Source organism: Geotrypetes seraphini, chromosome 4 (genome assembly GCF_902459505.1).
Source record: "Geotrypetes seraphini chromosome 4, aGeoSer1.1, whole genome shotgun sequence".
NCBI classification, from domain to species: Eukaryota; Metazoa; Chordata; class Amphibia; order Gymnophiona; family Dermophiidae; genus Geotrypetes; species Geotrypetes seraphini.
The window spans coordinates 52,349,253-52,376,652 of NC_047087.1; the positions used below are offsets into that span (position 1 = coordinate 52,349,253).

General features: G+C 43.2%; 1 protein-coding gene across 7 annotated transcripts in view; it reads right to left on the reverse strand.

The window, feature by feature from the left end:
- Positions 1-1,392: 1,392 nt before the first annotated feature.
- ZNF423 (zinc finger protein 423) overlaps positions 1,393-27,400 on the reverse strand; it is a 715,192-nt gene continuing 689,184 nt past the window's right edge. For all 7 annotated transcript variants that reach the window (XM_033941103.1, XM_033941102.1, XM_033941101.1 and 4 more), the window contains one exon: positions 1,393-2,040. In XM_033941103.1, coding sequence (XP_033796994.1) covers positions 2,011-2,040 — 30 coding nt within the window. In that variant the 3' untranslated portion in view covers positions 1,393-2,010. The remainder of the gene's footprint in view (positions 2,041-27,400) is intronic.

Sequence of the window (27,400 nt, forward strand, 5' to 3'; positions counted from 1 at the left end):
AGGTGAGCGTTAGAAGTAAATATGAGAGACTGAGATCATCCTCCATATACCTTGCTGAGAAGTGAAGTTCATTATAGTCACGGTATGTGCCAACCGTGCATATTTGGAAACAGTGGCCCAAAGTGCTTCCACTTTTAAGGAAACAATTTTTACCCTCTGGTTACAATCACAGCAGAATATTTGGATTACAAATGTTGTATCTTTAATAGACTCTCTTTCCTTCACCTGAATTAAAAGAAGTGCAAGAAAGGAGAAAGTGAATTCCGATTTTCCTAGAAAATATTCCATTTTCTAAATGTACTTATTCCCATCTCTCCTCCCCCACCCCTTTATTAACTCTTATTCTATTTAATAATAAAATATTATCACTTCAAAATATAAGGAAATAGCTTGTATTTTTGTATAACTTTTCAAAATAAAATGGGCAGACTGGATGGACCATTCGGGTCTTTATCTGCCGTCATCTACTATGTTACTATGATCCCTAAATTCTGCATATTAATTTTAAAACCTGGTAACAAGCGAAATAAGGGGTCTTTTTACCATGCTGCGTTAAACACTAATGTGTGCTTACTATAGCTAAAAATGTCTTATCACAGGATGTGCTCACGCATCCTGTGGGAATTCTGGGATTGACACATGCTACCCACGTGCTAAAAAAAATAAAATTTCTTTATTAGTGCTGGGGGAAGGTTTGGGAGTAGAAAGTGGGTATGCTCTGTGCTTATTGGTTAGTGCAACTACATTGCCACATGCTAATTACCACATGAGCCCTTACTGCCTATAAAACAGGTGGTAGGGGCTCATACAATAATGACCACATGCTAATGGGGGGGAAAAAAAACCAGCCTGTGGCCATTAATACAGAAAATGGAAAAATTGGTCATTTTACACCAGCGACATAAATGACCTCAGTGCAAAGGAATTACCCATGCAAGGATGTGCCACTTTTTATCGCAGCTTGATAAAAGAGCTTCTAATTTTGATATCTGCTGATTCTATTCAGTATTCTTGAGCCACCGATTAACGATTCCTTTAACAATTACTTACCATTTTGGGTATAAGAAAAAAATAAATCTGTAGAGCATTATTGTGTTAATTAATTCCCAGGGACAGACTGAAGAATTAGAAACACTGCATATTTCCAGATCATCTCTATTCTTTTCAGTTTTGTTGGGGGTTTTTTTTGCCACACACACAGGACAACAAAAAAGACTGTTAGGGAAAGGGGCTCTGCAGATTTTTCTGAACTGTAACCTGCAGTAAAAGCCAGTAACCAGGGGATAAAAAAAAATCCTCCTAGCATTAAATATTGCAATACTTCCAATGCAGGATGGCTACAGGTGATGCTGACCTTGCAACAATTACCATGAATTAAAAAGTAGGCGTGAATTTCATGTAGTCCCTTTATTGTGCTAGTTATTGCAGTCAGATTAAGTCACATTTATAAAGCAAACCATCCAGTTGTACTGAAACGGATTATATTCAATTACATTGTTTCACTGTCCTGTGAACTGGCAAATCCAATCAAAGCATTAGTCTTCAATTTAAAAAAATTTTAAAAAATTCAGACAATTTGCCAAGCAGTCACATCACGAAGCACAATTACCTAGAATTTGCAATTAAAAGTTTAAAAAAATTTAAAAAATTAAAAAAAAAAAAAAAAAAAAAATCACACAATCTTTTAGCTATCAATATAATACAGGAAGCAACGAAGGACAAAAGCATGAAAGCAGATTTATCTAACACTATAAATTCAGTCAGAAGCAGAAGCTGTAAAGTACACTAGCTGAAGCAGGACAATGAAAATACTGAGCATGGAATACTTTTAATCTCTCCCATTAATATTCATTTCCAGCTGCTTATAATAGCAGCGCCTCATGGCCAAATCATTAGAGTTTTACATCTGGGTTGCAAATGACACTTTGATTGGATGTAATGTTCAAATGGTCCTCCCCACTGTGCCTCCGTCATGTCTTCTGCAGAGCGGTGTCCTGCAGTGCCAGTGCCTCACTGTGCGTGCTGGCTCAACGTGTGGTTCTGGAAAAGACGAAAAACCAAGACATGCATGAGGGGCAAATTAATAGAACACGTACCCCTGCCCTCCCACTCAGTACCACTTGTGCCGAGCTCCACATAAAAGCCTCTCAATTATTGCAAAACAAAACAAAACAAAAAAGTCATAAGTAAAGGCTGCCAATATGACACATTTGCTTTCTACCAATATCTCTGCAAAGACTGACAGGCTTACACCGTGGGTTTATTTATTTTATCAGCCCAGTCCTGCCACCAGGATTTCAGTACATACAAAAGAGGGAAGAGAAGAAAAGGAGAAATATTAACAGCAGATAAAATAATCTGCCCTCGGGGATTCTCTCAGCCATAACAATAATAAAACAGAAAAAACATTCAGCAAATAAACATTTCTGAGACCTCTAGGTTTTTTGCCATGTTTCTGTGATACAATATTCACAACAGAGCGGATAGAAAGTTGTCCACGGTGGCCAAGACATACGCTTTTATATATTATATCTATAATGGATATTTTTAGATATGGTCTTGCATATTCTCCAGAAAAAGTTGATGCTCTGGCTTATTTTGTGCAGTATCATTAAGGCTTAAAAGAATATCAAGGCCTACAGCTACTTTACAAGGAACAGATTTTATTTGACACTCTAAAGGACAAGGATTTAATTTCTCCATCCAGCCCTCAAAAGTTCACACGTCACACCCATAATTCTTCTAGCATAGAATTAACTAACCCAGTAGAATGAGACATTACAATCAGATCCTGGCACTGCAGTATTGACGTTAAAGACGCAGTTCTATAAATTGTATTAAAAAAATTAGGTGCCAAAATTCAGCGTGCTATGCGGTAATTCTATAACAGATTCCATTACAAAAATCTGTCTCCCACTTGTGCCATGACAACAGCAGGCACAGATGCGCCAGCGCCTAAATGTGGCACTTTAGCCATGTGACTTACAGTGCACTGCCCCCTGCGCATGCCGGCGTGCAGTTATGCGTTAAGGGGCCCTTTTACTATGTAACACTAAAAAGTGGCCTGTGCTATCCCCTGCACAGGTTTTTCCTGCGCACTAAGGCCACCTTTAGCACTGCTGGTAAATTGCTGATTTTCCTATTTCTCACATAATGCCACACACTGATTTACCCATGAATGTGTAGCCATTACCGCATGAGAGCACTTATCGAAGCCTATTTTGTAGGCACTAAGGCCCAAACCTATTTTGGAGGCGCCCAACTAGCTAGGTGCCTATCCAAATTGAACAAAAAGCCCAATTAAGCTTTTTAATCAGCAATAATTGAAACGTAGGCGCCTATCAAGAAAGAGTGATTCTCTAACAAGGTGCCTTTAAAAATTTAGGTGCCCTACAAAAAAAAAAAAAAAAAGGTGCTTTGCATGTTAGGTGTGGGCATGGCTACGTGTTAGCCGCCTTGTTACAGAGTCGCTGCTCTTAAGCGTGCTTAAGCGCTCACATGGCCGCCTAACTTTTAGGTGTGCCTAGAACTGGCCTATTTATTGGGTTCATAGTCAAAAACGCGCGCCGACAACCAAGCGCAGATAACTGAGCGCAGGACTTAATTGCGCCGAAGAAAACCCGTATTTTAAAGGGGTCCAACAGGGGATGTTGGTGGGGAACCCCCCCCCACTTTACTTAATAGAGATCGCGCTGGTGTTGTGGGGGGCTTGGGGGGTTGTAACCCTCCACATTATACTGGAAACTTAACTTTTTCCCTGTTTTTTAGGGAAAAAGTTAAGTTTTCAGTATAATGTGTGTGGGGGGGGGTTACACCCCCACACCCCTCCCAAAATGGCAGCGTGAGGCAGTGCGATCCCTACTAAGTAGAGTGGGAGGGGGGTTCCCCCCCCCCAACACACACACACACGTCAGAACCCTTTAAAATACGGGTTTTCTTCAGTCCAATCAAGCCCTGTGCTCAATTGTCTGTGCTGGGTTGTCGGCGCGCCTTTGTCCTTGCGCACTTTTGACCCGTCACCATTTATTGGGTGCCTCCAAAATAGGTGCCCAAATAAGTGCCGCTCAGTGCGATTCACTACACAGCAGCCAACTGCACTTGAATCGCGGTGAATGGTGCCTATATCGGCGCCTAACTTTTGGGCGTTTCTTATAGAATTTGCCCCTTAGGGCCAGATTATATAAATGGCATCCTAGTTAAGTGCCGCTAGGCACCCTATTTGAGGCTGCCTAGTGAACACTAACTAAAATCCATGCCTAACCTAAATTACTTCAATTAGCTTCAATGGCATGGTAATTGGCTGCGCCATTGAAGTTAATTGATTAATAAAAAAATTAAATTAAAAATTAGGTTTGCATGGCGTCTAGCGACGTCTAAGTCGAGGCACCTTCCGATGCCTACTTGAAAAGTAGGCATGGTTAGGGGCAAAGAATAGGCACGGTTGGCTTAGGTGTTTCTAGGCGTCCGAGTTAGGTGCTGTTAAATTAAGCTTAGTAAAATCTGGCCTAATGCGCCAGCACTTACCTCCAGGATGCCTAGCGATATCTAAGTGCCGTTAGGCGGGATTCTATAAAAGGCACCTAGCGGTTCAAGTTTCAAGTTTATTTATTCTTGATGAATCGCCTATTTAAATTGCTAGGCGATGTACAATAATAATAACATGTATTAATAAATGAAACAAGTACAATATTAATGGTGACATAAAAACAAATTTGTTGTTAGTTAAAATTTAACACACTTAACAAACTGAGTGTAAACATAAGTTTAAAATAATTTGTGGGTAAAACATACAAGACATGTGTGGTTGATTGACAATCGCATGGAACGTCGCCATTTGTAAAATTCAGCCCTAAGGGCTCACATGCTAATCCTGCACTAATCAGTTTGTGTGTGGCAATGCCCATGTGCTAAGCAATTAACATAACCACGTTCACTCTCCGCCCCTCCAAATATGCTCCCAGTGCTAAAAAATACATTTTGAATTTTAGTGGGTGGGTAGTGCATGCATCTGTAAAAGCTACAGTGGGATTGCCTAAGTGTACCCCATGGTAGTGCATTTTAACTTGCAGTAAGCATGTGTTGGTACTTATTGCAGCTCAGTAAAAGAATCCCTAAGTGAGTTGCTCAGTAAGGGAACAGAATACTGTAGAGCACCCCCAACTGACGTGTACCTGCAACAGCTTTCACATATCTTATTAAGCATATGAATGATGCTTACATTTAGGCACTAAGGGGCCAATACTCAACCAGGGGTGCTCAGTGTTTTTGCTGACCAATGCCAGGCCATGCCTGGGCTTCAGCAATGAATTTCCGGGTTTCCCCAGCTGGCTACACCATAGTCAGTTAAGTGTATTATTCATCACTTAATTAGCTAAGGAGCACAACTTAAAGATAGAACTGACTTTTATACAGTTATACATTTATGCACTTAGATTGACCAGTTAAAAGTTCTGAATATCAGTATTTAGCCAACAGCTGACCCCGCCCCAAAACACCCCCAAAACAGCCAGTTTTGCTTTAAGAGCTAAACAGCCATTTTCAGCAGCACTAACCAGTTAAGTGCTGCTGAAAATGACCAGCTAGCCACGAAACAGGTTATTTCACCAGCCAGGAGCTGTTTCTGGCCTGTTAGAATTGCTTTGAACATTGGCCCTTAAATTTATAAAATTTAGGAGGCATATCAGTACTGTTCAAATATACATAGAAAATCTCAGGGGCAGAGATTCATTTTTTTGTTGTAAACCGCTCTGAAATCTGCCTCAAGAGGTAAAAATCACACCCTAATAAAACTTGAACTTGAAAGCAGGTTTTCAAATGAGTTATGCATGCACTGGTGATCGGTGAACATATGCTATCCACAGATTTGCAGCCCTTTTACAAATAGGATATGTCTAAATGGCCCCATACTATCACCTAATTAAGAGACAGAGGGAGGATGTTAGATATCCAAATGGTGGCTGAATATTGCTTCTAAGTTATATATTTAGTTTAGGCCCCTAATTCTAAAACTTGGATGCATAATTTTGCAACTAGTGCCCAAAATTGAGCATGCAAGTTATAGAACAGCACCTAATTTTTAATTAAGTGAGCACTAATTGGTTGTAACAGTGACCATTAATTGGCATTAATTCACAGCAATTTATAGCTATACACATATCTGCGCTTAGGTGCTATTCTATAAACCTACAGCCTAACATGGGAGGGACATGGCTGGGTCAAGGGCTGCGCCAAGCACTTAGGACCTGATTCTATAACTGGTGCTTAACTCCTAGGCACCATTGTCAATCATCTGTCAGATGTTGTTTATAGAATTGCACCTGGCAGCGCCTAAGCAATCTTAGGTGCTGATAGACATTGAAACCTTAGGTGCATTCCCTTTTAGGCCAGGGTTTTCTTGGCTGAAATGAGTGTGCCTAAGTCAAACCACACCCCAAATCTGCCCAGACTCCATCCCTAACCACAACTACTTTGGAATCAACTTCCGAGTAATATTTGCACTGAGGGTAATAATCATAAAGCTTTTAAAAGCTATTAAAAACACATTTTTTCAACAAGCTTTTGGAATTGATTTTTCCAAATGATCATATCCATTAATCGCAGGCAATTACACTACAATAAGATACTATTTTATTGATTGGATGGATTTGAATGTGTCTTAGATATGCATGCTTAGAATAGGTCTTTTCTTTACATTATGGAGTTGTTATCTGTAATTTTTATGTATCGTGCTGAGAACTATGGCTAGATTTGGCAGAATATCAAATGTTAATAAATAAACATACTCGCTGGTAAGCACCTTGGAGAAGATGTCTACCTTGAAGTGGTAGGCACCTACTGAGACAGGTGACTACCAGCTAATTTAATGGGTTAATTGTTTTTTTTAAAAATTGCGCTTTCAATTAATGGCACCAATTAAGAAAATTAAGGACTCCTTTTTTCTAAGGTGTGCTAGCGTTTTTAGCACACGCAGGAAATTACCGCACGCTACGCTTCTAGAACTAATGCTGGCGTTAAGGTCTAGTGCGCGCTGTTCCACGCATTAAAGCCTTAGCGCACCTTAGTAAAAGGAGGCCAAAGTTAGGTGCCTATATCAAATAAGTGCAGTGATTTAGGCACCTAACTTCAAGTACCATTTATAGAATCTGGACCTTACATGCTAAGTATATTAAATGCTATCAGTTACACACGCAACTGACAGTATTTAGGTGCGAGCATTAACACCAGCCTTTGACATGGTGCAAATACTCGTGCCTAAAAAGCACTCAAATACCGACTTACGCTAGTGTCGTATAATAGTTTCAGTGCCTAACTTTGATATTAGAGAATACGGTACCTGCTTAGCACATATTTTTTTGTGCATAATTTTTTGTGTCTTTTTTTTAAAATCTACTCAGAGGCGTGCGGTGAGGGCTTTCGGGGGATTTTTAAAAATTTTTAATTTACTATTTGCTCGACGCAGTTTGATTTGTTGAACAGGCAGCCTGCTCAACCAGTCAAACTGCACCAAACAAAAAGTAAATCATAAAACAAAAACCACAGGGCTCGGGTTAGGGATTCTCCAAACCCCACTGAAGGCCCTAACAATACTGATCTAAATTTGATTGGCTGAGCAGCATTTGCCTGGTACCTACTCAACCAATAAAATTCAGCAGTGCTTTCAGGGTCTTTAGGGGGTGGGGCGAATCCCCTGAAGGCCCTGACCGCACGCTATTGAATCTACCCCAATATGTATTTGTTTATTTCATTTTCTATCCCATCCTCCCCAAAGAGTTCAGAACAGGTTACAGGCTAACATACATAATATATAATTAACAGATTACAATTTGCCATAGTTACAGTACAGGTTTTTCCCAGTACAAGTTTATATCCTAACTCGACACATATTAGGGACTTAATACCAATCGAACATAATATACAGTTTACAGGTTGCAATTTATCATAGTTACAGTGCAAGATTTTTCAATACAAGTTTTTATCCTAATGTTAACACATCCCATAAGAACATAAGAATTGCCGCTGCTGGGTCAGACCAGTGGTCCGTCATGTCCAGCAGTCTGCTCACGCAGCAGCCCTCTGGTCAAAGACCAGCGCCCTAACTGAGACTAGCCCTACCTGCGTACATTCCGGTTCTGCAGGAACTTGTCTAACTTTGTCTTGAATCCCTGGATGGTGTTTTCCCCTTTGACGGACTCCGGAAGAACATTCCAGTTTTCTACCACTCTCTGGGTGAAGACGAACTTCCTTACGTTCGTACGGAATCTATCCCTTTTCAATTTTAGAGAGTGCCCTCTCATTCTTCCTACCTTGGAGAGGCTGAACAACCTGTCCTTATCTACAAAGTCTATTCCCTTCAGTACCTTGACTGTTTCAATCATGTCCCGTCTCAATCTCCTCTGTTCGAGGGAGAAAAGGCCCAGTTTCTCTAATCTTTCACTGTACGGCAAGGATCTTGTATCAATATACTTTCCTTTGTAATTTAATGGTCGTGGGTGGGGGAGTTAGATGAAGAGGTATGTTTCTATTGCTTTCCTAAGGTTGAGGAGTCCTTTAAGGGATCTAATCTGTGGGGGCAGTTGATTACAGTGGGTGGGTATGAAGTGGGAGTAGGAATGTCGTTTGGCAGTTGAAGGGCACGACCAGAGAGCATTTTGAGGCATATTTCATCCTGGAAGCAGAGGGACCTGTTAGGCATATAAAGAGGAAGCTTGGTTGTCATGTCGCCTAGCGCCATGTCGTGTAAGGATGTAAACGCTAGCATCAGGCCCTTGAAGATACAGTGTTTGGCTACGGGCAGCCAGTGAGCAGACAATAGAGCCCTGGGAGACAGGGTCGTGGGCACGGAGGTTTTTTTAGAAGTCTGACTGCCACATTTTGAAAAATTCAGCACTGCATCCTACATGTAGAACAAAACCGAATGTGTATAAATATGTGTATTAATTGAAATAATGCTGCCTGTTTTAAATTAACCCAGTCATCCTGCCACTGAAAACTGACCTTTTTGCTTTTCCTAAAGTATACTTATCTTTTTACACTTCTCCCTCGTCATTCGCGGGGGATACGGGCAGAGTCAGACAGCGAATGCTGAAAAACCGCAATTATCCGGCTCTGATCCACCCCCACCTCCCTGCCGCCTTCCCGGCCTTCCTGTTGGTCTAGAGGGCTTTCGGGGCAGGAGTGATCTTCCTACGCTCCTGCCCCGTGCAGATCGCCATCAGGAAATGGCTTTAGGGAGTTCCCGACGTAGTCTCGAGAGACTACGGGAACTCCCAGCAGCCATTTCCTCATGGTGATCTGCATGGGGCAGGAGCGTAGGAAGATCGCTCCTGCCCTGAAAGCCCTCTAGACCACCAGGTAAGGCCGGGAAGGCGGCAGGGAGGAAAAAAAAGATGGATTTTTTTTACATTAAAACAGTTTTTTTTATTTTCCCCCTCCCCAGAAAAAAATCACGATTATATGAAACCGCGAGTGCAGGAACCGCGAATGGGGAGGGGGAAGTGTAATTAAAACCTTGTTCTTGTCCTGTATAGGCTCTGTACTGTTTTGCCATATTTTACATTTGCAACCAATAAACATGATTTTTTTTTTTAAAAAAAAACCTTAATCTTCCTGTGTTAAAAACATATTTCCTAAAATACATGACTAACAACATTAAGGGCTCCTTTTACAAAGGTGCGCTAGCGTTTTTAGCGCACGCACTGGATTAGTGCACGCGCCGAAAAACTACCGCCTGCTCAAGAGGAGGCGGTAGTGACTAGCGCGCAGCAGCATTTTAGTGCACGCTATTCCGCGCGTTAAGGCCCTAACGCACCTTTGTAAAAGGAGCCCTAAACCTTTTGAGTGTATTAGCAGATTGATTTTAATTGCAATGTCTTCTCTGTGTATATCTCTTTAAGGAGAGTATGGTACCTTCCAGCCCATTTTATATTGTCATTTCTTTCTAAATACAAGAAATATATAAACCTTCAAAATACTTCCACCCTTCTCTTTGTAAGCATGGAGTTACATTAGCAAAATATTTTGTACCTCTCCCTTTAATTAGCAAAGAAAATAAAGGCACTAAGCTCATTAATGCCATTCATCTAATGAAAGGTGTCTTGAGGAAATAGTTGAATAATGACCCTTCTATTCTGAGGCCTGGTCTCTCAAGGTAGTGGTGACCCTGTTTAAAAGCTAGATCTTCTATAGCTTGTAATTCCAAGAACTGACCATGAGATGTCAGAAGAGCTGCTGTGTTCTTAACAGAAAAGTTATCAGAGATACTAAAGGAGACACTTTAATTTTTCAACAAGGCAAAAATGGTTTAAGGCGGCAATGTGGCAGTCAGTAGCAGCAATATTTTACCAAGAGGGCTAAAATGAGTGAGTTTATAATGTAGAAGAAAATGATCAATGAAAATATGCCAGTGTTATATATCATCTAGAGATCTTATTACTTCATATCCCATCTTATTAATATTAGGTGACTGTAACAGCTGTAGTCTGGTTACCCAAACAAGAGTCACACAAACGCTAACAAGCAGTCTGGGGAGGTGGGAGAATAAGCTTTATTTACACAGAATTAGGGGTCTGTTTTCCTCACAAATCTCCCCTCAGAGAAACCCACAGCTTTCCCAAAATACACTGTCCCTCTCAGTTTAGTTAGTTCAGAGTTCTGGGTGACAGTCCTTCGCGCCCAGCTGGAAGCACAGTTCATGCAACCTTGCCTCTGAGAAATAATTTTAAGATGCAGCCTTTTACTTATTTCTGTGTAAGCAAAAAAAAACCCCACAACAAACAAACTCCATAAAACCTTTAATTCAGCAGGTTCCTACCTCAGTTGGGAATAAATTACAGTTCTCTCTTGGTGCTCCAGGTCATTCCTTCACTCTGGGAACCCTGGTTCTGATCCTGGTTCTCCCTTTTAAACTCTCCTCCTTTACTTCCTGGTTTGACACTCCCCTCCCCTGAAGCTGTTTCCCTATCTGAGCTGTCCTTGCCTTTCTTCCAGCTGGCCAGGAGGGGGAGTGCTGGAGGTTCCTCCAGGAAACCTATCTGAGGAGCTGAACTAACCCGAGAAAGGGGCAGGGAGGGTTTCATAGCCTCTGTCACAGTGACTTTAGTCTTCATGTGGATGTTCCAAATGATCCATCAGTAATACATTTTCATTCTTTCCTTACAGATCTTTCTTTGTAGCAGTCAATTGATTTCCCTACTCATATAGATGGTCATACTCTGGACTTAGTTATGTTCCCTACTCACTCTTCTTTTTCTCTGCACTCTCTTGAGTCAATCTCTCCCTTGGACTGATCACCGACTCATAAAATTTTCTCTGCTAATTAATGAATGGAGTCCATATGCAAGCGATTCCCCCTCAAAACTTATCTAAGTGTTCTCATAAAAATGATCCTGCCATCTGGCCATCTCTGGCTCCCCCTCTCCCTTCCCATTACCGTCTAGTATCCAACCTTAGTTTCATTAGCAAAGTGATTGAAAAAGTGGTCTTTGTTCAACTTACTCAATTCATGAAGAAAAAAAAAATAAATTTAGCATCCTTGTCAGTCAGGATGTTGGTTTGCATATAGCACACTGTCTAGCCTCAGTACTTAGTGAAACCCACTCTATTCTTGGTAGACGTCAAATAACCCTAGCTATCTCATTTGATTTGTCAGTGGCATTCGATTTAATCGACCATGAGATACTTATTGTCCGTTTACCGGATATAGAACTATCACATATGAATAATAGCGTGATTTTGATCTTTTCTTTCTATCCATACCGATCAGGTTTGTTTTAATCATTCCACTTCAAATGCTAAATCTCTTTTCTTTGGGGTCCCCCAGGGTTCAATCCTCTCCCCTTTACTATTTAATATTTTTCTTAGACCCTTCTCCAGAACTATATCATTTCAATATATATGCAGACAATATCCTCATTCTTCATCATACTGATGCTTTATCCCCAGATATTTCCTCTTTATAGACTTGCCTAGATCCAGCTGCTCACCACCTGGTACTCAGCCCTGATAAAACTGTCACCTGCTGGCTCACGGGACATCTTTCGTCTCCTGATATTCCTCTTTCTTTATTAGGAAGTTAGGAACCACAGATACCACCATATCTTGGTGTCAGACAAATGATTGAGTACCTGAATGCAAACTGCTTCGATAATTAAGAGACAGTATATAAATAACATAAATAAATACTGTACTTGATTTCAAATTGTCATTTGAACCTCATGTTGCTGCTCTCTTCAAAACTGGGTTTTACATTTTACGACAGCTCTGCTCAGTCCTTTCAATCTCTGATTATCACACGTATTGACTACTGCAATATAGAACTCCTGGCAATCTCTGATTTTGTCTTTGCTTATCACACGTATTGACTACTGCAATATAGAACTCCTGGGCTGGCACAGTCTATCACTAAGAACTTCAGAGGCTACAAAATACTGCTGTCCGCTTACTAACACACTCCAGTATTACAGACCATGTGACTCCGTTAATAAAACAATACCTCTGGCTCCCAATTATATACTGTATTCAATTCAAAACTCAGTTCTTAACATTCAAAGCTTTCCGTAAGAGCTCGCCAGAATATCTTGACTATTCCATATTACTATAGCACCAGACATATGCAGTGCTGTACATCAAAACATAGAAGAAACATTTCCTGCTCAAAAGAGCTTACAATCAAGTCAAGACAGACAAACCGGTCAAGAAGGTGCATCAATACTAGAGAATGACACGGTGGCGGTTACCCGCGGCTAGCCGCGTTTAGCCACGGTTAACCCGCCAAAACGGTGACCAAAAAAAATGGTCACCGCAAGTTCGGGGACAAGGCAATTCACCACCCCGTGGGGCGGTGAATGGTAGCACGGGGCGGTGAACCATCTGGAACGCGCAGTGAACGAGCGGCAGCCCACTCTCTCCTGCCGGCCGGCCGACCATGCATCTCCTTCCCTCCCTTCTTTTCTTGTTAAAACGCGCGTTTTCTATACGGCTAGGAGCTGTATTACAGCCGGAGCCTTCAAGTCAAGTCGCGTTGCACACTGGAAAAAGTCTCCTCTGACGCAACTTCCTGTTTCCGGTTGCATCGGAGGAGACTTTTCTAGCCGGCAACCCGACGCGACTTCAAGGCTCCGGCTGTAATACAGCTCCTAGCCTTATAGAAAACGCGCGTTTTAACAAGAAAAGGTAAGGGAAAAGAAGGGAGGGAGGGAAATGCATGGCTGGCCGGTGGGAGGGAGCTGCTGGACCACGTGAAGGGTGCTGAGGGTGGAGGGATGGAGAGGAGAAGACGCTGAAGACGGGGATGGGGCTGGGGCAGTGAAAGAGACAATGAGGTGGTGATGGGGCGGTGAAGGGGATGGGGTGGTGAAAGGGACAGTGGGGACGGGGCGGTGCAGAGGATGGTGGTCCGGGGACGGGGCGGGGACATAATTTTTCCCCGTGTCATTCTCTAATCAATACAATGCTCAGGTGGAGGAATTACAGAGGGAATGATAAGACAGAATTGGTGCTTAGCAAGTGGGTTGGTGTTTGGAATTGAAAGCAGCTCATATTCTCTGATCTCTTAACGATCATTGCATGGTCCTCCCTGGACCATGCTCAGCTCAATTAGAGTTCACTCAAGATTCTGCATTCTTAAATGCTAAAGGATCTTTCCAGAAATTTTTTCTGTTTAGCTCATTTTTCTGTTTAGTCTTGTCTCTGAACTGTTTCTTGGGGTTCCCCATCCTCCTGACTGAATACTCTTGTAAATTGGTTCTTTCCTATCACACAAATGGAGTTCCTTTCTGTGTATTGATTCTATTTTATTAGTCTATGAACTGCTTAGTTCTGCTAGTCAGTTGTTGCGGTAAATCAAATTGTAATAAATAAATAAATCTTGTGCCTATCCCATCCATTAAAAAGTTTTAAAAAAATGAAAGCACTTTCAGGCAAGATGGGGACACATGAAAACCAGATAGTTATAATTGCTAAGAACTAGTGTGTAATTAAATACTGTTTTCTGGAAATATTATTAGAGATCATTAAGGAGGATATTTCCCCAACAGGACAGACCGTTAGCATAAGAATAACCGTATTGGGTCAGACCAATGGTCCATCAAGACCAGAAGTCCGTTCTCATGGTGGCCAATCCAGGTCATTAGTACCTGGCCAAAACCCAAGGAGTAGCAATATTCATGCTACCGATACAGGGCAAGCAGCGGCTTCCCCCATGTCTTTCTCAATAACAGACTATGGACTTTTCCTCCAGGAACTTCTCCAAACCTTTCTTAAAATCAGCTACACTATCCGCTCTTACCACATCCTCTGGCAACGCGTTCCAGAACTTAACTATTCTCTGAGTGAAAAAAAATTTCCACCTATTGGTTTTAAAAGCATTTCCTGTAACTTCATCGAGTGTCCCCTAGTCTTTGTAATTTTTGATGGAGTGAAAAATCGATCCACTTGCACCCGTTCTACTCCACTCGGGATTTTGTAGACTTCAATCATATCTCCCCTCAGCTGTCTCTTTTCCAAGCTGAAGAGCCTTAACTGTTTTAGTCTTTCCTCATACGAGAGGAGTTCCATCCCCTTTACCATCTTGGTCACTCTTCTTTGAACCTTTTCCAACGCCGCTATATCTTTCTTGAGATAAGGAGACCAGAATTGAATGCAATACTCTAGATGAGGTCGCACCATGGAACGATACAGGGGCATTATAATATTCTTAGTCTTGTTAACCATCCCTTTTTAAATAATTCCTAGCATCCTGTTTAATTTTTTAGCCGCTGCTGCACATTGGGTTAAAGGTTTCCTTGTATTGTCTACTATGAGACTCAGATCCTTTTCTTGGGCGCTAATCGCTAATCCCCAAGGTGGACCTTAGCATCCGGTAACTGTGATTTAGGTTATTCTTCCCAATGTGCATCACTTTGCATTTATCCACATTAAATTTCATCTTCCATGTTTTAGCAGATAGCACAGATGTACTCATGCTATCTTCCAAATTATTTGATGTGGGTCCCTGCACTAAAAACCCAGCATGCAACTCAATACCCACTAGAACCAAGCCCCATGATCAACATCCTACCCCCTGTAGACCCAAGTGAACCCCCCTCTCAGGAACCTCCCCAAGCAAATAATCCATCCATACCACCCTCAAGGCCCACAATCTGACCTTTCACCACTCCTCTAACCCCACCCAAGTACTTACCTAAGAGTATCCTGGATCGTCTAGTGAGCAGGACAAGAGCAGTCGCCCACCACTCTTGCATTGTGGCCGCTTGGGATCAAAATGGCAGCTAAGACCTTTGTGGTAGTTGTGGTACTACTACTAAGGGATCAATCTTGTCAAATACCCTTAGCAAAACCTGGATTGGAGGCAGGTTGTGCTCTCAGTTGGAAAGGGAGAAGCCTTGACTTGGTTTATTTCTTCTTGAGAGAGGGGTCAGGCCAATGGTCTGACCCAGTAAGGCTATTCTTATGTTCTTATCAAGGGTGCCCCTGATTCACTCAGCTGTTAAGTCCCTCACATCTGTGCCCTTCTCTTCCTCCGCCAACTCCAGACTCCATCCCTTCCACTTTGCTGTGCTGTATGCTTAAAACAAGCTGCTAGAATCCCTACAGCAGGTTCCGTCTCTGGTAGTGTTCAAGGCCAAGTTAAAAGCCCATCTCTTCGAGACTGCTTTCAACTCCTAACTCCTCTCACCTTGGGTTCTGCGTCCTTAACCCTATATGTCATACTGTCTGTCCAGTGACGGGACAATCATGTACTGGACACCAGCGCGCCGACAATCGAGCGCTGACAATTCAGCGCAAGCCACAAGCGCGCCGTGGGAAAACTTAGTTTTAAAGAGTTCCGACGGGGGTGTGTGGGGAGAACCCCCCCACACACTTTACTGCATACTGTTCGTGCTGCTGTTGAGGGGGTGGAGGGGTTGCAATCCCCCACATTATAGAGAAAACAGAACTTTCCCCCCCCAAAATCGGAAAAAGTTCCGTTTTCTCTATAATGGAGGGTCCCAACACCCCAAACCCTCCCCCAATAGCAGGGCGAACACTATGCAGTAAAGTGTGTGTGTGTTTGGGGGGGGGGGGTTTCCCCACTCACACCCCGCTTCAGAGCTCTTTAAAACTAAGTTTTCCTGCGGCATGCTGATGTCTTGCGCTGAATTGTCTGCCCTCCGTTGTCGGCGCACTGGTGTCTCGCGCGCGACTAACTATGAACCGTCTGTCCAAGTTAGATTGTAAGCTCTTCTAAGCAGGGACTGTTTATTAAATGCCTTTCAGCGCTATATAAATGATAAAATAGCAGTAGTACTGGCAAGCCTGATAACAAAGTAATATCTTACATGACATGTTGTCAGGGCACATTAAACCCCATTCTCTACCCGAAACCCTCATACATCCTGCCCTACCCATAAACATGCTAAACAGTTGGCATAAGATTTTTACCATGCTGTCTGGTTTTAGCATGCAGTAACTGTTTGCACAGGGCTCTGCACTAACAGCTACTATATGCTACCACCTGGCTAATACTTAGCATCGCTTAGTCAACAGGTCCTTTAATCAATGACAAGGCTTGTCTGTGTGGAATGTCATTAGTTAGGTACTAGCTATTCTGAGGCCACGGTGGGTGAGGGGAGAGGCGGGGTAGGGAGTGGAGACTAACTTGGGAGGTTCTGTGCGCTATCCATAAAGCTAACAGTTGGTGAAACAATGACGTGAGATAACTGAAGTGGTTACACTGTGCTGAGCTTTGATTTCGAATTTATAAACAAGACTAAGCCCAAATTTTTACTACGCTAGTTTCCAAGAACACTGCAAAACTTGACCTACATCCATTTGCAATGCAAGCATGGCATTTCTACATGGTGACTGTTACTGCACATTGCTGATTTCATTTTCCGGGTCTTACTTGGAAGGGGATTTTAGTAATGTTTAGGTTTACTCTCTTCAATGTCAGGCAAGGACTGTTCACACTAGACAAATCCATAGCCATTTCAGCAGTGTTGTTTAAATGGTAATGCACAATCTGCACTGGATGCAGGATACAGAGGCCACAGTCAAGGAAGAGGATTTTAAATCTGTGTGGCTTCTGCATTGATTGGATCAGGCAGGTCAATAAAGGGATGGAATGTAGCTCTAAATCAGATAATGAAGCTCTCAATATGAGACACCCCCTCCCCCTTCACGAACATGGGTTAATAATATGTTCTGTCCACAACTTAATATAAAGCAGAGGTTGCAAAAGAGACAAGTTAGCTACAAAATCCAGTAATTATTCCCAGCCTAGTGCTCAGTCTTTTTTTTTTTTTTACAAAAACATGGATAAGACATGATGGGTCCCGCCTTTTAATCGCAGCCTTTTAATCGCCTTTTAATCGCAGCATCCTACTGAAGCACTGGTTTTATTTTTAGAGCTATATTTCGTGATCAAAGTCAGGCACAGTCAGTTTCTATAAGCTTAAGTCGCTGAAGAATTTTAGGCCCTGATTCTATAAAAGATGCCTACAGTCAGTGGCGTACCTAGGGTATGTGGCACCCGGGGCCCATCATTTTTTGACACCCCCCCCCCCCCCCCCCCATGTAAAAAAAATTTTTTTTTTTTTTTTTTGCAATAACCATGAAATGGAATAAATGGTCAGAATAGAAACAGGCAGTGAAAATTTTCTTTTATTGAACCTCATATATGTAACCATTATTCCAAACATAACATAACATAAATTATGTCTAAATTGTCATGACATTAGAAGTACATATGGAGTAGTTGCAGGTGATGCTTGGGACAGTTCTGATTGTGTTAGTTCGGTTTTATGTGTTTTTTGAATAGAAGGGTTTTTATTTCTTTTTGAAGGTTTTGCAGTCTGTGGTTGATATCAATTGGTTGTAGAGTTGGGGGTCGAGTGTTGCAGCTCGAATGGCTAGGAGGTTGTCGAACAGTTTTTTTCTTTTGACGTTTTTGGTTGGAGGGTGTGTGAATGGTGCACAAGTTCTCCTATGTCTGTTTGAAGTGGATTGAATTATTTAGCTGAAGAAATTAGTTACCCCCCATTCCACACACATTAATTCTCTTCCATTTTTGTTCCCATTATAAAAAACACTGATAAGTTCCCAGAAAAAAAATACATTAAAATAAGAAGTGAAAACAAAGGCCCCTACAGATGAGAACATAACATAAGAATAGCCTAACTGGGTCAGACCAATGGTCCATCATGCCCAGTAGCCCATTCTCATGGTAGCCAATCCAGGACACTAATACCTGGTCAAAACCCAAAGAGTAGCAACATTCCATGCTACCGATCCAGGGCAAGCAGACACTTCCCCCATGTCTTAATAACAGATTATGGACTTTTCCTCCAGGAATTTGTCCAAATCTTTCTTAAAACCAGCTACACTATCTGTTTTTACCATAACTTCTGGCCACTTCATTTTTAAGTTTAGATCTTTCCTTTCAAACAGAGACCTTGCTAGATGTCAAATACAGCACAAGGTAACTTCACATGGACTTAGCTGTGCAGGAAATGTGAATCTCCTCATACACCCACCATATAGTGCAAAAATGTGCAAAGGTCTGTTTTTTTCTTTCGATCACTACATAGCCTAATGCCACACAAGCAGCGCTGTTACAAACATATTCTGTAGGTCAATGCTAAGGATAACAAAGTTTCCTTCCTTGGACCAGAAGGAGATAAACCACTGGAAGAGATCCCAAAACAACACCCAAAGACCCACTCAGTGTGTGAATCAGTTGAGTGGAGTGGACTAACTGGGGGGTGGAAATGGGCCCGGAGTTTGCTCAGCAGAATTTCCCAGACCACCTCTTCCTCTCAACACATTGACACGCTGCCACCATCACCACTAGGAACACCTCACTGGGTAGGCCAGCTATGCTATAAACTTTATAAAACACATTATTATATTTTCTTATAAAGCACATATTTTAACTGACCTCTCTGACATCCTCAGCCTTTCCATTCACAAAAATAGAAGGAAGAAAAGTTCCCATTTCCTGCTGTCTCATGTCCCCGGCCTATACAATATTTTTTTTCTGCAGACCCTTCAAAAGTCTGACCAAATCCTCGTTTCACTTGCATTATAAAGTACTGAGGATGCCATCTCTCCCCAATCCCAGGTCCTAAAGTCTAAGACAGTAGCGCAAACTAATGCTGCCAGATACAGGAAAAAAAAATTTTGATTCGATTCAGCCCTATTGAATTGGTTTTTCAATTCGATTTTCCTGCCCAGTTGGGTGATTTTTTTCAAAACTCCTGGTGGGTTTTATAGCTTTTTCACCCCCTTTGGCTTCTCCTAACCACACTGGCGCTGTGGTGTAAATAAAATAAAGAAACAAAAAGGACTTTTCCTCTTTCTGTTAAATCCTAGCTCACGTTTGCAGTCCAACACCAGCTCTGGCAGGATACACATTTCAAATCTGACATGTTATAATCACAAAACAGAAAATAAAATTAATTTTTCTACCTTTTGTTGTCTGGTTATATTTCAAATCTTGTTGGTCCAAGGCTCTGGTTTTCTTCTGATAACTTGCTTGCCAGGGTCTCCTTCTTTCTGCATGCTAACCATCCATCTGCCAACTCTGTCCTCCCTTTCCATTTCCCTTCCCTTCCAGGAAGTCTGGTATCTTTCCTTTTTTTCATCTCCCTCCACAGATCCACCTTTTCTTAAATACCCTTTCATCCGGCATCTCTCCCTCCTTCCCCACCATCCCAGAGTCCACCATCTCTCCGTTTCTTTTCCTAATTACCCTCCTATCCAGTATCTCTATCCCTCCTCCACACCATCCCTTGTGTCCAATTTCTCTCCCTTTCTGTTCCTTCCCTCCCTAAATCCCATGGTCCATCATCTCTCTCCCTCTCCTCTATTTTCAGACCCATTATTTCTTCCCCCCCAAAGTTTGGCATATGCATGTCTCTTTGAACACCCCCTTCCCTCCGTGTACTTCTAAATCATGGTCCCCCCCCAAAGGCCTGTCCCCCCTTAAAGGTCTGCCTGTCCCACCTTGAAGGCCTGCACCCCCCTTGAAGGCCTGTCCCTTCCCCTTGTAGGCCTGTCCCCCCCTTGAAGGCCTGCCTGCCTGTCCCCCCCTTGAAGGTCTGCACCCCCCGAAGGCCTGCACCCCCCCGAAGGCCTGTCCCCCACTTGAAGGCCTGTCCCACCCCCTTGTAGCTTCTCCCCCCCCCCTTGTAGGCCTGTCCCCCCTTGAAGGCCTGCCTGCCTGCCTTTCCCCCCTTGAAGGCCTGTCCCCCCTTGAAGGCCTGCACCCCCTTGAAGGCCTGCACCACCCCCCTCGAAGGCCTGCACTCCCTTGAAGGTCTGCACCCCCCCCTGAAGGCCTGCACTCCCTTGAAGGTCTGCACCCCCCCGAAGGCCTGTCCCCCCCTTGAAGGCCTGTCCCACCCCCTTGTAGGCCTGTCCCCCCTTGTAGGCCTGTCCCCCCTTGTAGGCCTGCCTGCCTGCCTTTCCCCCCCTTGAAGGCCTGTCTCCCCCTTGAAGGCCTGCACCCCCCCTTGAAGGCCTGCACCCCCCCTTGAAGGCCTGTCCCCCCTTGTAGGCCTGCCTGCCTGCCTTTCCCCCCCTTGAAGGCCTGTCTCCCCCTTGAAGGCCTGCACCCCCCTTGAAGGCCTGCCCCCCCCCTTGAAGGCCTGCCCCCCCCCTTGAAGGCCTGTCCCCCCCCCTTGTAGGCCTGTCCCCCCCCCTTGTAGGCCTGTCCCCCCCTTGAAGGCCTGCCTGCCTTTCCCCCCTTGAAGGCCTGTTCCCCCCCTTGAAGGCCTGCACCCCCTTGAAGGTCTGCACCCCCCCAAAGGCCTACACCCCCCCCCCCGAAGGCCTGCACCCCCCTGAAGGCCTGCCTGCCCCCCTTGAAGGTCTGCACCCCCCCCGAAGGCCTGTCCCCCCTTGAAGGCCTGCCTGCCTGCCTGTCACCCCCCTCCCCCTTGAAAGCCTGCTTGCCTGCCCGCCCCACCCTGAAGGCCTGATGCCCCGACCCACCCCGAAGGACCGCTCGCCCCCCTGGCCTCCCCGCACCACCTATGAACAGCCGCAGCAGGATCGCGAAGTCAGCGTCAGCGATCCCTGCGCTGCTTCCTGCGCCACGGTCCCGCCCCTCCTCTGACGTCAGAGGAGGGGCGGGATCGCGGCGCAGGAAGCAGCGCAGGGATGCTGACGCTGACTTCGCGATCCTGCTGCGGGCTGCTTCACAGGTGGTGCAGGAAGGTCAGTGGGGCGAGCGGTCCTTCGGGGGTGGCGGGGGACTGAACGGCAAGGCCGGGAACACCCCCTTAGGGCTGGTACCCGGGGCGGCCCGCCCCCCGCGCCCCCCCCTAGGTACGCCACTGCCTACAGTCAGTGCACCTAGATCAACGCGCTTCGCCAATCGAGGTGCCTAACTTAATTTTCTTTTTTTTTTTTTGTTTATTGAAATTTTTTAACGTATCCAAACAAGTATACAGGATATGGGAATTTACACAAAAAAATATAGAAATATTATTTCTTAATACAACTTAAATCAGTCATAGAAAATCAGAAATCCTATCAAGCCCACATCATTGAGGAGAAAGAACTGCATTACATAACAACATAAAATTTGGTAATCAATAAGGGATAACCATACCCTTAATTTTATAGAGGCATTTAACTATTTAAACTCCTATTTTCATTGAAATTATCATAACCAAGAAAGGAAAATTCTACCCCCAACTTACAAAAAGGAGGTTACTAAGAATGTTCAAGAAAATACTCTAATTGGATACGATCAAAAAATTCGTAATCTATCATGAAATGTTACCAAACACCTTTTTTTTTTTTGAACATCCTAATCCTAACTTAATTTTCTTAATTGGTTTAATCAGCGCCATTAATTGAAAATGGCACTAAAATGATTAAACATCAATTAAAACATTAATTTTGCAGGTCGGCAGGCACCTACCAGCTCATGGTGTCTACACCAAAGCACCTACTGGTGCCTAGTTAGGGGTGGATTTGGGACAATTTGGGGTGAATGACTTGGGTGCCAGTAGGCACCTTAGGTGCACTCATTTAGGCCAAGAAACCCTGGCCTAAATAGCAATGTGCCTAAGTATTCGACGCTCAGCGGTACCTAAGAATGCTTAGGCGTCGCTAGGCGTTATTCTATAAATGGCGCTTAGCAGTTGATTGAGAACCGGGATGAATGGCGCCTAAGACTTAGATGCAGTTTACAGAATCAAAGCCCTGTTAGTAGATGAATTTATCTTTTAAATTAACCTCTATAATAAAAAGCTACTGTACAAAAATATTTTCTCTCAAGAATGGTTTGTATGTGGGAGAATCAAATGGTTCCGACGCTGGCAAGTGTTACTATCCCCACATTCTCTAAAACATCCGATAAACAATACAGTGTTCCCCCGCGAATTCACAGTTTGCCGACTCACTAATTCATGGTATGCTCCGACCGCCTCTTCCTGATTGGTGTAGCCTGACTTTAGTAACAGGAAGAGGCGGTCAGAGCATACTGCAAATTGGTTTTCTGCACCCGCCGGCTTCAGTAACAGATTCCAGATATGGACACAAAGATGTGTCAGCCCAAAATTTTGATTACATGTTCAAGCTCCTCATCATTGGTAACAGCAGTGTGGGGAAGACATCTTTCCTCTTTAGATATGCCGATGACACAATCACCTCGGCTTTTGCTAACACCGTGGGCATTGACTTCAAAGTGAAGACTGTCTATAGCAGTGGTTCCCAAACCTGTCCTGGGGGACCCCCAGCCAGTCATGTTTTCCAGATATCCCTAATGAATATGCATGAGAGAGATTTGCATACCTGTCACTTCCATTATATGCAAATCTCTCTCATGCATATTCATTAGGGATATCTGGAAAACAGGACAGGTTTGGGAACCACTGGTCTTTAGGAATGATAAGTGAGTCAAACTGCAGATTTGGGTAACCCCCCTGCTCTCCTGCCTTCCTGCCTTTTGAAAGGTGCAAAACCGCATTTGCGGTTTTTCAAAATTTGCGGGTGTTCCTGGAACGGAACCCCTGCGAATTTCAGGGGAGTATTAAACACCATAATCTGAAGCTGAACAAAGGGGGGAAAAAACTCCTATATATTTATTCAGTTGTTGCTAAAGATGTAAGAGAAATGCAGACCCTATGGTGGCGACTGCCAGGATGGAAGAGTTTGGTGAGCTGTAACATTTCCATTTAGGACTGGTGACAGAAGTAGGGGCCAGACCAGTTCCTGGTTCTCAGCTCTCCACAATCTGCAGCACACATGGTTGTTTAAAAAAAAAAAAAGGCACAGACATGCTCTCTGTCAAATATTTAGTAACACAATGGTCGAGAACCTCGGTTTTAGAATGTCAAAAATAACCATTCCACGTCCAGCGATATTGTCTATATAGTGTTGCAAAGAGGGTATTCAGTGCAGCTCATGATTTTCAGCTCTGTATCGCACAATTTCACTTTGGTGTGTAATCTTTTGGTGACCCGTCAAATGAGCGCAGGACAATTGCACTCTGACAAATGCGCCCCAACAATTGCGCACACGGACAAGTGTGCGCAGCGACAATTGCATGCACCAACAAGTGCATGCATGGACAATTGTAGCAGTAGATACTATTTTGTCTTTTTGAGGGTTACAAAGTAACCCTCTTTTTTGAGGGGGATCGAGAGGAATCCCCACCCTCACCCCCTCTACACTTTAAAGATTCATTTGCTATCTAGTGCTAGGGTAAGGTTTATGTCATGCGTGCTATCTAGTGCTAGGGTAAGGTTTATGTCATGGGAACCCTAATCATGATATAAACCTTGCCTGTAAGTGGAAGGCCCTGATTTGCTGACACTCCCCAGGCCCCAGCCCTTGGAGGGATAGGGTCTGAGGAATGTCAGCAAATCAGGGCCTTCCACTTGCGGGCAAGGGACGGGCAATTACCACTGCAATTGTCCAAGCATGCACTTGTCCATGAGCGCACTTGTCCGTGCGTGCAATTGTTGGGGCACATTTGTCCCGGTGCAATTGTCCAGCGCAGATTTGTCGGTGTACCAATTTTTTTGCATGCCTCTGAATTTCTCAGAAAATATGGCTAACTGAATAATTAAATAAAGACCATGCTTACTCTTCAGGAAGTTTCCTGGACTGCAAAGAAATCACCCACGACAAAAGGAACACAAATAACAGTGCTGCAATTTAATCTTTTATATTTCTGGATAATGTTTGTGGTTCACAAATAGCTCTGACATCCAGATCAGAGCCTGCAAAAGCACACCAATGTTAATTAAGATTCAAGAGAAGCACAATACCTGCATTGAATTTGCACAGCTACCTTTTAAAGTGTACAAGAATGGAAAATAATTTCTAATTTCAGGGGTTGAAGAGAAAGAGGGAAAAAAAGACTAACAATGAAAAAGGATGCCAATCCATTTCTAGGCCACCTGTCATGAGCTCGACTTTCATGTGATGAGCCCACCCTCTCTTATTTATGATGCCACCTTTCAAGCCATTTTATGCCAATAATTAGGTTATCTCCGTTCTCGATGCACTTCCAGTAGCAGCCACTACACCCTGTGCCACCTCACAGACCTTCTTTGAACATATGATCTTTATCATGCAGCCTCTTTACCTACTTAAATATCTCTAACAGGTAAAAAGCAAGGCCATGAATTGAATTACAGATGCATGAACGCTGCTGGACTTAGGATCCCGCTCCCACCCCTCAAAACCATAATTTACATGTGTTTGTCTGTTTGAGAAGCATATACCCAGGACAAGTTTGCAATATTCAAAACTACAGTGCAAGAGGCTTTAGCATAATGGTCTACCATCTTTACTTGATTTCATGAGAGATTCTGTAATTCTTCTCCAGGCATTTTCTGAAAAGTAACTTATCAACAGGCTCAGGGATTAAGGTTAAAAATCCTATTTTGCAACTTGACTTTCTGTAAAGATTAAGAAAAACTACGAACGGTCCATGTTTTAGCCCTCTGAGATGATCATTCCCTCTAGACAACACACACAGAGAAAGACAAAGCAAAAACAATGGCCTTAGAATTGCAACACCATTATTCTTGAAGTGTGATTAAAAACACAATCAGTAAATCAGTAGTGAGAAATATTTTTTTAACCTCTCAAGCCCCCTCCCCCCCTTTCTCTTGTTGGGTTTTTTTTTTTTTTTTTCCTTTTGCCATAGAACAGTAAAGGAAAATCACCTCTGTACCTCATTGCAGTTTACAAGCTGTGTATTTTTAGAACAGTTTGACAATCATCCAAGGGTCTAACACTAACAGATGGCCTGTCTTAAAGCCTCATATGTTCAGTAGTTTGCACTTCTGACAAACAGTAAACGTACTCAAGAGTGTGCCATAAACAGAGCTGAATGAATACTCAAAACACAATTTAGTTAATACACTTCATTAAAACCGATAACTGATGTTCCTCATAAACCAGGTGTTTATGCTCCTTTTGGCCACTTTTGGTAGATCCGAGATGGTGGAAAATCAGGGTTTGAGGATTTTTCCTCCTTTCCAAGAAATTGATTGCTCATTTTCTACCCCTTCTGATATTTCCTATACACGAGATGATTTATCAAAAAACTGATTTCAGCCATCATGTCTATTCCAAATAGCCAAAAGCAAAGATAAGAAAATAAGCAAAAACAAGAGACTATGTCCTCTTTCTCCCACCACCTACCGAAGGGCCTAAAAAATGAGAAAAGGCAAACCCCCCCCCCAAAAAAATATAAAGATAATTCCTCCCCAAGCAGAGAAACTTCTGATCTCAAAGAAGAACCTGGCATAAACTCATCCAGTGTCAGCATTCTAATTTTTCACCACCATTCAGTGCATGCAGCTGTGGACTGGATTGGATGCAATCTACCTTACGAGGGTACTTTAATAAAAAATAAAAATCTCCCCTCCTCTGCCTACAGTAAATGCTATTTAAGCTTCCTCAACTTTCCTTTTAAAAAGTGGGGAAAGCATGCTTAGTAGGACTCATTAAATACTTTCCAGCCTCTATGCATGTAAATGTGTGTGTGTGTGTGTATCAATCAAATGTTTATTATTGATTTATTCAATTTTCTATACGGTTCTCCCAGGGGAGCTCAGAACGGTTTATACAAATTTATTCAGGTATTCGAGCATTTTCCCCTGTCTGTCCTGGCGGGTTCACAATCTATCTAATGTACCTGGGGCAATGGTGGGGTTAAGTGACTTGCCCAGGGTCACAAAGAGCAGCATGGATTTGAACCCACAACCTCAGGGTTGTGCTGAGGCAATAGCTTTAACCATTCTCTGTGTGTGCGTGTATGCTTTTATTTTGTATATTCAGTCATAAAGGTGCAGTCTCCAGAACTGTACATAATATTCTAGCGGGGGAACTTATAAAGCTGTGGCAAAAGGCAGGCTTTTAATGCACCTTGATTTACAACAGGAGTCACCAAACTATAGTATACTTGCACCACAAATTGCTAACTGATGTAGTAAAGGAGGAAACATTGTCCACAAGCCACATTGCATGCAAAGTTAGTCCACTGGCCTTGAAGCATCAAGCAGTCAGACAATGGCTCAATGCTTTACAGCTATATATTTAAATTATAAACTCCCACTTAGTCCCCACAGAAAGTCTATAGTTGCAGCCCCCTCCCAAAAATAGAAAGATGATCCTTCATGAGACTATTGCTAGGGGTCACAAGCGCCATTTTGGATCCCCACACTGGCAAAAGCAGGAGCGAGTGGGAAATATTCCTACTTGCCCACTAGACCTCACAGAGGTTGAGGGAGCCTTGGAGCGGGCCACTAATGAGTTGGGAGGCACGTCTTTTGGGTGGAAGTGTTATACCTTGTTGGGGGGGGGGAGGCTTTAGGTGGGAAGGGAAGGTTGCAGGGTAATCTTGGAGGAGGCTTGATTTGGGGATCCAAGTTATAGAATTAAGGGCAGTTGCGCATGCAATTTAATTTAATAATTGGCTGTTAATTGGAGTTAATCAATTACTGGCTTAAATTCATGCCGATTGACACTAATTATTATATGCGCACACAATTTGCCCTTAGAAGCTATTCTAGAAGCTGCTTATGCCGATTCCATTGACTGCATCTTCTAGGGGGCATGGATATGGGAGAGACATGGACAGGTCAAGGATATGCCTATGAGTTAGGCACATAGGTTATAGAATGTTAGGGGTTATTCCATGGATTCTACATAGGTCACTCAAATTTGAGCATGGATCCCAGATCCACATTGAAACTACTCAGTTAATGAGTCATTAACAATTACTGATATTAATTGGCACTACCATATTTCCCCAAAAATAAGCCCTACCCCAAAAATAAGCCCTAGTCCCGGGATTCGCTGGCAGTTTTCCTTTCCTCCCTCCCTTCCCTTGTATAGCAGGACCCTTGAGTGAGCACCCGTCCCCGCCGAGCACCCGCCCCCCCCT